We start from the raw sequence: 12,453 nt of genomic DNA on the forward strand, positions 1-12,453 counted from the left end.
AAGTCACCAGCTGGCCCTGGAGGGGGCAGCTGGGGAGAAAGTGGGGCGCTGGTGACAGGAGCGTGAGCTTTCACGCCACTGGTGGCCAATGAGAGCTGCATAAGTCGCTCACTAAGCGACCGAACGTGTCCTTGCTTCAGGTCCTTCAGCCCGTCGTCCTGGTGGACCTTCCCCATGCCGCTAACTCGCTGCACCGTGGGGCGCCCCTCAGTGCGCACCTTGGCGCTGCTCACCCCTGTGACATAGAAGGCGGCGCCCACAGGCGCTTGTAGAGGAGGCGGGGCCTGGTTATTCTGCTGTGGAGGTTGAGGAGGGGGGGCGTGGCCCCGAAAATATTGGGACTGCACTTTGGCCTCTTCATATGTAGGGAGGTCTTCAGAGTTTGGACACTGTCCTTGGCTGCTCCCTCCTCCGCTACTACCTCCTCCCCCTCCACCACTCCCACCTCCGGCTCTGGAGGAGCCCAGCTTCTCCAGGCCGCTGTCTGTCTGTAACTCCTGTCCCTGTGGCTCCTGCCGGGCGATGTGGGGGCTCATGGAATGATCATCAGATGGCCCAACCTGTCCCTGCACCGAGTATCCTCCTCCACCTCCTGTTCCACCACTTCCTCCTCCACCTTGTTGTTGCTGGAGCACATAATTCCGGTTCATTTGTTCCTGTAAGAGACGCTGCAGGACTGTGCTGCCGCCGCCTCCTACACTGCTGCTGCTGTTGGACGACTCCTCGGCTGCGGCCCTCATCTCCACCTCGCGCTGGCCACAAACCTCGTGGAAGGATAAGCTTCGCCCACGGTCGATATTCCCTGAGAGGAGAAGGGAAAGTGCCACAGTGAGTACAGACAGGAATGAGTTTAGTGGGTCAAGAGATCGACAGTCAAAGAAAGAGAAAGTAAAGTTCATACGAGAGGAAAGAAATAACGTTCAGGTCGGACAGATGCGCAGGAAGCATCCATCACCACCACTGCCCCGAGCAAACAACAGAACACAAGTGGAGGAGGAACAATTCCTGAAAAACATTAGAAACCATCCACCCAAGCCCTCAACCCCCGATCACACGCTCAACCAACTAAGGAGTTAAAACCACAGAAAGACGATGACGGCGGCCGTTGGGCTGTAAACACTGTAAGAGTAACACTGTTCACGTGCCCGTCTCAATAACACACAGAGATCTCCAATCAACGAGGACTTTCTGCTCAAACTTATTTGCTTTACAATTTCATGGTGCAAACGTTGAACATGTACAACAAGCTGTGAATGATTCGCTTTCAGATTTCATGCTGGATTGAGCAAATATGACAAATCTTCACACAAAAACAAAAATATCAGTAGACAGTCAACACAATTCTAGAAACACTAATTATAACTTGGAAAATAATCATTATGTGGATATTTTTTATATTTTCAAACCCTGGGTCACGTCCAAAGTCTTCAATTTACCTGAAGGTGATATGATCCAAAGTTTGGATGATTCCTATGAAAATGTAACTTCATACTTCTAAACGTTTTTTTTATTCATTTATTAAGTTTAAAATATGCCATTAAAAATGTAACAATTGCAGATATAAAGTGATATAAAAGGATAAAACCTGCAAATGGCACAGTCGGGTATTTGTTACCTTCCCTTGTCATTGTAAAGATTCTGAAAACAGTTTCTGAGATTCATTTGCAAATCCTGCCGGACATCCATGAAGGATCGCTGTTACCAGAGCAGTCCGTTTCTTCTGCGAGTGCTGTCCCAACACGAAAAGATCAGTCCTAACGGGACAGTGTTCACAATCAGGTGGTCCTGTACAATATGTTACCAACGCACCCACTCATTATGATATATTTACTGACTCTCAATATTTGGAAGCCTGCTATCCATCTGAGGAAGGACACCAGGGGTCTCCTCCTTACTCTAGAAATTTGTGGATAAAAGAGGTCCAACACACTCGAGATCTGCCCTCCACAGGAAAGCATTAATAATCAGTGTAAAGAAGTAAACATGAGCAGAAAACAAACATGATCCATAGGTACAAAAAGGTAACAGCGCTCCATGATTCATGAAAATCACAGAGCAGGGTCAGCAGATGCTTGAATGCACAGCGTGCAACTTTCTCAGAGTCCGTCACTACAGACATTTCAGATTCAAGAACAGCGTGTTGGAGGCAAACAGGACTCGGGCTCAGGCTCTTAGCTGCAGTCAAACTCTTAATATTTCACCATACCGAGGGATTTTGGGCAATTTCACACCCCTAACAAACCTTACTGTTCCAACAGGACTGCACAACAGTGCACAAAGTCTAAAAACACTGATGTGGAAGAACCTGATTGGCCAGGACAGAGTCCTGACCTCAACCCAAAAGAACATGTTTGGGATGAATTCGAGTGGAGAGTGAGCCAGACCTTTTCAGGTCAGTGTCCGTGCCTGACCTTTGGTCAAACTTCCCACATCATATTAAACACTATGAATTAAAGATGGGACATCACTTAATTTCATGTGTGTGAGGGCAGACGAGCTAATACTTTTGACAATATAGTGTAGCAGGATAAGCACAAGTACCTGGGTATCCCACACTCCATGATGTCCATGATGATGCATCATCTGTGGGGCAAAATACCTGACGAGGCTAAGACCAGCGCTGAGAAGCCAGACACTGTGCTGGTTGGCAAGGAGCAGAAAACTGCTTTGATAGAAGTGGCAATCACAGATAACAACTCCACCAAGGAGCAGCACAAGAGCCTTGAGAAGTACTAGTTGTTGAGAAAACAACCTAAGCAGGTGTGGAAAGTAAAGTCTAGACGAGTGCCGTTACCTCCCAGCTGGGAAAAGTGGCTTTGCCCAGTTGGGAGTTTTCTTTTTTGAATACAATCACAGTATTTATAACTGGTAAAACATGGAAACTGGTAGTGTCTCTTCTACTTTTAAAGTAATGGTGGTTGGCAGGGAGCTTCCTGGTGCACGGTCACCACTTTCAGGCACAAGTTCTACAAAGCAGCAATAAACTGAAAGTATGTCAAAGGATTTGCAGCAAAACGTACAGTTTTTCTGTTGCATTCAAATTAGTATGGTTTCTACTGACAACACTGAATGTGACCCCTGTTCGATAGAGTAGAGAAAAGAAAATCATTACATCTAGTGCTTTCTGTTATCCTTCTCATTCTCAAGGAGGAAGATGCTTTTTTCCGAAACATCTGTTGGCAAATAAAATATGAGACAAAAGGAGAAAGAAGTTAGTGTTGGTGAGATGCCTGCACTTCAGCAAAATACATATACAACAAAACAAAAGAGTTCAAAGTTAGAAACATTTGTATTCAACATATTAAAGTCTGACAGCCTTCCTGAGCTATAACAGTGGCTCAACCCAATTTAATGTTATTTATACACCAAATCACAGCAGTCCCCTCAAGGTGCTTTATATTGTAAGGTAGACCCTAAACACAGAGGCAAACCCAACAATCATATGACCCCCTATGAGCAGCACTTTGGCGACAGTGGGAAGGAAAAACTCCATTTTAACAGGAAGAAACCTCCGGCTTCCTCGGACTGTGGTGCTGTCGTTTTGATTCATTTTACAGAGAATGTTTTGGGAACAAAACTCAAAAAGTACTTCTTATAAAGATGTATTTTCAGTAGCTACTTTTTCTATTATTCTAGAATTTAACAGTCAATGTCTTTAACGAATATTAAAGCAACACAGAGGCAGCTTCCAATACCACGTACCACCTGGTTGCACTTTGGCATATCTACTTAATATCCAATGGCAGATTTTTTCATGGTTCATTCACACAAGTGTGGATTCTGACATTTAATTTGAAAGCCAGCGAATTGCTAATGTAACATGAATGAAGTTGTAAAAGTCATTTTTCACCCACATGTCACCTTGTAGTCTGAAGCTTGTGGCAGCTCTGACGGGACTTTTCACATAAGCATGTTTATACTTGAACGAACTAGACTGCGTGTTTGTCAGTGTATGTTCTGTCATCCAGGTTATACTAGTTTAAGGAACATGGAAGTGACTGGATTTCTCTTCCCAGAGGAACTGAAGAAGCCTCTTGGATTAGAGATGAAATGTCGGGAAACTTAAAGACATCCAGTCAGTTTCTTTCAAAGCTCTTTAGACTAGACTGCGTTTAAACACGACAGAACTGCAGCTGTTAGCTGAATAACTTGCTTTGTTCACAGACACAGAAGAGCAATGTCAGCTTTCTATTGGAGGAGAGACTCGAATCTCTTCATTAAATCCAAATTCCAGTTGATCATTCATTTCGTGCCAGATTATACCTCAGTCTAGTGTATTAGCATGAGATCAACTCTCAAAGGTTTCCAGAGCTGGTTGCACTGAACTACCACCTTTTCAAGAAATCTGACAGCAATAAAAATCTAAATCACAGATTTGGTTAGAGCTGAATCAGGTGACCTTGAATCCTCCTTTAATTATAGTGCTATAGGTGGTGGGCAGCTCCTCATAATGAGCACTCTGAGCACCACGCTCCACGTAACTGTTTGTCTCTACTTTCTCTTTGCCCCTCACCTCCCACGTGGCCCTGTAGACGGCTGCTTCTCCCAAGCCTGGCTCTGTCAGAGGGCCTTCCTGTTAGAAGGAACATGGTCAAAATGGTGACTTTATGCAGACTCAAAATCAGTGCAGCAGACACCAAGATTCAACGTAGACTTGTTACATATGCGTGTTATTTTTGTGATATTCATTTCAATGGATCTTCCTGTTGCATCTGCATTTTAGTTCGTTTGAAACATTTGACAACACAAGAAGAAAACATTGGTGTACACATACTGAACGAATCCATTTGTGTTTAAATACACACAAAGGATGTGGACAATGAACAAATATTGGATGACAAATCTAGAAACTGCTCGTCTCTGGCATTGAAATCTTTTCAGGTTTTGGGAAAATATGTTTTAGGCACCAGAAATAAGCATGCATAGTAATTTAACTGCTCTTATTCTTACATAACATATGCCCATACTCCACTGCAGCACAGACATGTATAGCTCGAGCACACTTCAATATTGCCATTTCCTGCAATTGCAAACATGTTTTCTTTAAAGTTTCAAGAGGCAAACTGGCCGTTTCCTCATCAGCAGCAAGTGGTTAGAGTCTGTTGGATCATCCGTTACTGGAGTCAGTGGTCTGTCATTTAGTACTGACTGAAGCGTCAGCAAACCTTCATCACTGTTCGATTGTTGTTTCAGTTTAGACCTCAAGAGTTTAACATCCACTGAATTTTCTTTTGCATGACACAAAAACCTGCGCTCTCTGACCGATTCACTCTTGGATAGTTTTGCTCCTGTTCAGCAGCAGTCGTGCAGTTTTCTGACCACATGACACAACCTGACCTCTTCTGCATAAAAAAAGCATCTGATGCCATTTAGACAAGAATCAGTGTTTATTGTGTGCACATTAAAATTGTGCAGATTGTACGACAGGTAAGCAGCATATCTTTTCACAGTGCTGCAGCCTTGCTTCAAATCAGCAATCCAAAGCAATCCCACATTAGTAACGGGGAGTTCATCGGGTGGAAGTCTGTCTTCTTGGCCGGTTTGTTCCAATGGTTTGCCTTTAGCGTTCCAGCGGATTATGCATCCTGACAGAAAGTTCCTCAGTGCCGAGTTAGCAGAAGGAATCCCATATTTCTGTTGCAGCTCTGAGAGCACATACAGTCTTCCACAGTGTCCAATCTTCTCGTGTGTCCTGCAGTGTGGTCATATGCACGTCCTTTGGGATAATGATTGGATGCTTCATAGGCCACCTCCAACTCTCAATACTCCATCCAGAACCAAGCTGGAATATAACTATAACAACTTTAATTTGTATAGTTTCAAATATTAATGTTGAATTTGCCAAATTTGACAAGAAGACGTCAAATTCACAAAAATGGGGAAAAGCTGAAAAACAGCATAAAAGTGTTGCTCATCTAGAGTCGCCTTCAGCTTGTTATCATAATCCTGGGTTTGCCCATGGATCTCCTCTCAGTGTAACTCACCAAGAGATGTCCAGGAGGCATCTCAGTCAGACAGCTGAACCATGTCAGCTGACCCTGTTCTATAAAAATGTTCAGTCTTATGGCGGTTTGCAAGAAGCTTCCACAGCCCCGCACAGCGTTGTACCTCAGGCCACGGTACCGTCTGCGGAGGGCAGGAGTCTGAACAGGCTGTGGTTGGGGTGTGAGGTGTCCCCAAGTGGAAACCCATCACTAGACTACGCTGAGAATGTCTGTCCATTAAAATAATAAAGATAATGTCAGCCAAAGGGCAGTCCTGACGGAGTCCAACGCAGTGGGAACAAGTCCAACTTGTTCCTGGTAATGCGAACCAAGTTCTTGAAACAGCTGTACAAGAACCAACAACAAGGGTCCAGACACACCGTGCTCCCGCAGCACTTTCCATAGAACATGACAAACGTCACAAAATTTTGCCAAGATCAGAGTTTATGTGGAAAAATGAATAAAATCTTATTCAGGACAGGATTGATGATTTGTTTCTGTAAACAACTGTGGCACCAGTGTCTGGGGATATAACCAAAATAACAGTTGTCTCAAGATGTTTATTTTGCAAGGCGAATAAAGAAAAACCCAACAATCATATGACCCCGCATGAACAAGCACTTTGGCGATAGTGGGAAGGAAAAACTCCCTTTTAACAGGAAGAAACCTCCAGCAGAACCAGGCTCAGGAACAGAGGGGCAGCCATCTACCATGTGTAGTTGGGGTGGGGAGACTAATAACCAATGATTAAACGCAGAGTGGCGTATAAACACACAGTGAGTGAAGAAGAAACACTTTGTGCATCATGTGACAACCCCAGCAGCTTAGATTTACTGCACTGTTCCAGACATAACTTAATGCTTGGCCCAAAAAGGAAAGTTTTAAGCCCTTAAAGTAGAGTGAATTCAAACTGGGAGCTGGTTCCACAGAAGAGAGGCCCTGAAGCTGAAGGCTGCCTCCCGTACTGTTCCCACAAAAGCCCTAGGAACCAGTAAGCCCATAGTCTGAGAGCAAAGTGCTCCAATGGAGTGAAACAGTACTACGAGGTTTTTCAGATCATTCAAGACCTCGTGTCTCATCACTAAATATTGTAGCAGCCAGCAACCATTGGTGCTTCAAGGCACCAATTTGAGGACACCTTGTATATACCTCGGTGATGCACTGGAAATTTTCATGTCCACTGAAGCACTGTAGACTCAATAACCACTAATCACCTGGCATTATCTAAAATATCATGAATTTAATAGTCCAGTCATTACTTGGCTCGACAGAAAGAAGAGGAAGAAATCCCTAAAACAGTAAATGTGGGTGAAAGTGGTCAATGAGTACAAACTCCAAAATTATTAAGGTGGCATGCCTGTGACCCTGACTTTAAGTCACCAGTACAAGACATAAGGTATGTACAGTGGGTTCACTGCAGTGTTACATCTACTTGTTCAATGACCAAACCCCCCCCCCCCAAAACATTAATGTCTCTGTCTGATTGAAGTTCCTCATGTTATCCAGATATTCATGGATGCTCATAATTTCGGGAACAGCAACGGTCTAGTAAGTAAGCTGTACCAGAGTAAGGTTATAATGAATAAGGACTCTACAAACAATGTTAATGGGAAAAAGAAGCAACTCTCAAACCTGGAGGGATTTTAGTTGGAAAAGCAGATCCGCTTCTTTATCACTTCCAAGGAAAAGTCAAAACAGAACTCAGCTGGCTCTTCATGCTCATCATATCCACCAGCCACATATCCCATATCCCATTTGGAAGGATGTTGCTGCAATTATGTCCCAAACCCTGGGTATCTTGGTTTATACAAGCTTTGCGTCTCCAGATCTCAGGTATATCCTGGAAAATATGGGTAAATATGACCTTCTGAAAGTAAATGGACTGATTCTTATCTACTCTCCTGGGGTCCTCAAAGTATTAAAATAACAGAAGAAAGTGAATGTTGTATTAACACTAACATTCCCACTTGGATGGACGTGTCGGAGAGCAACTTGGGGTCAATATCTTGCCCAAGGATATTTGGCATGCGAGGGATCAAACCACCAACCTTCCAGTCAGCAGATGACCTGCTCTACCTCCTGATGTACAAACGCCCTGTCATGTTTGCAGCAAATAAGAAGGCCATTACAAAATGTTGGCTTCAGAAGCACCCCCCCCCCCCCCACAAATTTTATAAACATAATTAAACATTTATTAGACCAAATGACTCCATCTGTTTACACAAAGATTTGGGAGAAAAGCGATGGAAACAAAAAATGGCATTCCTATCTTGCCGGCACAACCGACCATTAACAACCCCTGTTGACATACATGAGAGCAAAGACATCTGATGCTACTGTAACACCCATGACCTCTTGTTTTGTTGGTTCTTATATCCTTTGTTTATGCAATAAAAGTGGAAACATGAACTTAAATCAAAAGTTAAAAAAAAACACTTATGTTTTAAATAATGTTGGAAAATAAGGAATCCATGTTTATTTAGTAAGCCTCCATTCTCCTGTAATGATGTTCTCTGTCTGTTTACATCCTGCTGAATTATATTACAGAGTCCAGCGTATGCATTCAGTTTAGCACATTTGATACATGTAAGGCTAAAAATGTTAATAGTTTCAGATATAATGCTTCAGAGATCCCTGATAGAGTGAAGCCTTCAGAAAAAATACATGCACAATGTTTCTTCCCACCTGTTGTTGGTCTCTACTGCAGTAAAGCGCTGACTTTATCTCTACAGCTCAAACCTGAATTCAGCTTCTGTCCAGACCTTTTTAAAATGATATCCTACCTGTGTGGCTCAAAGAATCCTTCCTTATAAAGCAATCCCAGTGAACCGTCTGTTCCACTCACAGCGATATGTCCCTGGGTTTTGAAGGTTTGAAGCAACGCACCTCTTTTCCCGTTTCTTCCCACACTCTGACAGGTGGAGCTCAGGTGTACTATTCAGCTCCAAGCCACACCTTCATACCTGTGCACTAGTGTAATTGCTTAACCAGCATTTGCTGTCAACCGTCTCTGTGATAAGTGTTTCAGACCATGACATGAACAACAGGATGGACTGTGGGATCACATTTTTCCTTCTGTTGTCTTTAAAACTATAGAAAGACAAAATAGTGGGAGTGCTTTCATACTGCAGATGCCTTTCCTAGTTAAACATACGCACTGCACTTTATTGCACATGTATTTACTCGGTCTAAGATAAAGAATGAAGATATTCTTGAAAAATAAAACCCATGATGATTCTAATAAAATAAACAAGAGTCAAGAACAATGTGTAGACTTGTCCTCGAGACGGCTCATGCAAACATGGAAACCACATTTCATGCTTCTGTCACCTGAGCTCAGCATGAGCATGCAGCACTTCTTTAGAGATCTGTGGAGCATCAACATCCACTCACATATCTGATATTAAGTGAAGACCTCTAAGATGTTTATGATGAACTGAAGGCAGACGTCCTTATTCTGGAACACTTTCTATGTCAGTATAACAGAAGACTGACTGTTATGTCAACTGATGTCAACTGATATGAAACTGATGTTTCTTAAGATCAGTGCAGATTGTTCACGACACATAAAATGAAAGAAGCAAGCAGAATGATGCTGAAGCAACCGCAGATATTTAAACTGACAGATACAATATTCAAGAATGAGGAACAACACACGGGTGCAGTACTGTGGCTGGTGAAAACAAGATATAGCACATTAAAGGTTGGAGCCAGCCTTTCCTGATCTTGGAAGCTAAGCAGGGTGAGGCCTGGTTAGCACCAGGATAGCAGAGGATAACAGGGGTAATGTTGGGGGTGCAACCAGCTGTAAGTCGGACTGTGATCCCAGTCAATCAGCAAACTGTTGACATGTTAGCAAACTGGCTGCTACGGCTGATAAAACAGCAGCAGTGAAAATAAACGTCACAGTTAACACGGAGTTTGTCTACACACAAATGATTAGGAGCAAAAAGTCGTAACCACGAGAACGAGCTTTTTCTAGCAGCGCTTCTTACTGTCATAACCATTCAGAGCTTTACAGGGCAAAGCTAGCATCAAACCACTGATCAGCCTTTGAGCTTCTCCCATCCACCACTGTTTGGTTTACTCAAGTCTACAGTAAAGATACAGGAGTTACATCACAATGTGACCTCTGACCTCACTTCCTTTAGGTTCTGTTTAGTTAAACTATGCAGAGCACTGACATTTCTAGCATGAAAACCAATGAGGAGTTTCTTTTAAAGGACCTGTATTTTTCTATTTACTGCTGCTGATTATTAAAACAAAACTATGTCTCATCCGATTACTCAAAAAGAAATGGATACTTGTTTACTAAAATAATCCAAAGCTGCCGCTCGCGTCCAAACGTCTCAGCCTCTGTCCATCCTGCTCACTCGCAGTGAAAACTTGAACAGCTCCATCTCCCGTCTTTTTGATCTAAACACCATTTTGTAAATCTTCCCTTTTTCTAAGCTGCGATCCTTCGTCACAACCCGGCTGCTGGTCTCTACCTCTGCTGACCTCTCAACCCCAGGGACTAAAGTCATCTACCTTCACTACTTCTGCTAGTTGCCGGTTCAGTGTTACGCTTGGGAACAATGCTTGTGTGACTGCACTGTGCCAAGTGTACAGTTTGGTGGAGCGAGGATCACGGTGCGGGGTTGTTTCACAGGAGCTCTTACCCCAACATTAGACATTAGCATGGACTGCCCCTTTGACCTCAAGCTGAACTCCAAATTTTGGAGCACCAAATGTCTTTCGTTGAAGAGTGCTGTTAACAAATATCTTCAAAAGAAAGAACCAGTGACTGTACAGCTACACCCTCTATTCCAGGGGTGTCCAACTCCAGCTGTAGGCCAGGAACGCCGGTGTCCTGCAGGTTTTAGCTCTCACCCTGGGTCAACACACCTGAATCAAATGATTAGTTCATCACCAGGCCTCTGGAGAACTTCAACACATGGTCAGGAGGTCACTTTAAATCAGCTGTGATGGATCAAGGACACGTCTAAAACCTGCAGGACACCTCGAGGCCTGGAGTTGGACTCCCCTGTTCTAGTCTGTGTTTAATGGCAACTCAAGCTTATTTAAAAGGTACAATTTAAAATATTTTACAAATACAAATTAATCTAAATCATTAAACTCAATCTTGTTTGGTCTTAAATTATGCTGTGTGGAAATGCCGAACCCCCTGTAAGGGTTGGGATGGGGCTCGTGCCCAATTTGGATAAACAGTTGGGAAAATGAATGAATGGATGGATTTCCCAATTAAAATCTTACTATGCAAAAAGCCATAGAGTGAGTTTTCTTGTTTATCTGGTCAGTTAAAGATTTCCAGTTTAGTTCCTGTTACTCTGAGGTACAAACGTCACATCCGCAGATTACTGTGTGATAACTGACAGTACAACGCTGTGAATGCAAAACAACTGTTGTGTCATCACTTCAGACTGGCCCACTCCAGGGACCCCACGCTCACACAGAGCTAACTGGAGTCCCGCTGATAAGGCCAGGATGCAGAGAAGGCTACACCCACCTACACGTCACGCTGTCAGTGAATTGGCAGTGATTATTGACGTTAATTCAAAGCACACATGACTGAAGCCAATCCGAGCTTCACGAACGACGAGCTGAAAGTCAGTTTTTCTCAGCCGTTTAGTTTTGTGCCGTAAAATGACAACAGCAGCACTGAAACAGGGTGACAAAGACACGCGGAGCATCCGGTTAATGTGCGCACACACACGTAAATGCTTTACCTGAAGAACTTGGTCTACTTTCCGAGCCCGTGAGTTCAGTGAAACATCCTTTTGTTCGCTCCCTGCTGCTCTGTCGTCTCCTCGGCACAAACTCTCCTGAAGTTACGAAACGCGCTGCTGCAGCCGCTCCATCTTGGACGTCACCGAGGGCTTTTTATGCTTTCACCGGGAAAAAGAGTTTGTTAGAGGCCAAGGAGTCTTTTTCCATGTTGGGAGTTAAGAAAGAAGCGGTACATGAGAAGTGGCAGGAAGCACCCCCTCCCCCCCACACCGCCTGGCCTCAGTATGAGAGGAATGTCCATCCTCCCGCCCCCTCCTTAATGGAAACTGGATGAAAAAGTTTTTGGAACAGGGAAATCCCTCCTTCTCTCTCCTGCTCTCCAGACTGGGCTCTAACAAAGGTCTAAGCAGCAGGAAAAAGTTAACACAGCACAACTCTGCGCCCGAAGTGTGTCACCAAAGACGACCAACTGTTAGTTTATTAACCTCGCTCACGTGAAAAAGCTGGAAAAGGGGAAGAAGTGACAAAGAGGGCTTTGTTTCCCAGCACAGCTCTGCTACATTTAAGTGCTGTCGGAATTTCGTGAGAATGTGCACATATGTTGGTTTTGCTTCACGTCAGTCGGCCCAAATCCACATAGTCATTTAGCACCATCAGTTTCAAGCCCTGCGACGATAATAATGCGTTACTATCAGTCATTAAACACGTCCTGTATACAGAGGACCAGGTTGCTGTGAGC

The 12,453-nt window shown here is 43.7% G+C and overlaps 1 protein-coding gene across 7 annotated transcripts in view; it reads right to left on the reverse strand.

Annotated features, from left to right (window-relative positions):
- Positions 1–12,453, reverse strand: part of amot (angiomotin) — a 49,678-nt gene extending 37,225 nt beyond the window's left edge. For 2 of the 7 annotated variants that reach the window (XM_085175825.1, XM_085175822.1), the window contains exon 1: positions 1–3,105. This exon is cut by the window's left edge and continues 174 nt beyond it. In XM_085175825.1, the coding sequence (XP_085031951.1) occupies positions 1–899 (899 nt within the window). In that variant the 5' untranslated portion in view covers positions 900–3,105. The other 5 variants (XM_085175823.1, XM_085175824.1, XM_085175827.1 and 2 more) reach the window with 5 other exon arrangements.

This window comes from Neolamprologus multifasciatus, chromosome 10 (assembly GCF_963576455.1).
Source record: "Neolamprologus multifasciatus chromosome 10, fNeoMul1.2, whole genome shotgun sequence".
In the NCBI taxonomy this organism is placed as follows: Eukaryota; Metazoa; Chordata; class Actinopteri; order Cichliformes; family Cichlidae; genus Neolamprologus; species Neolamprologus multifasciatus.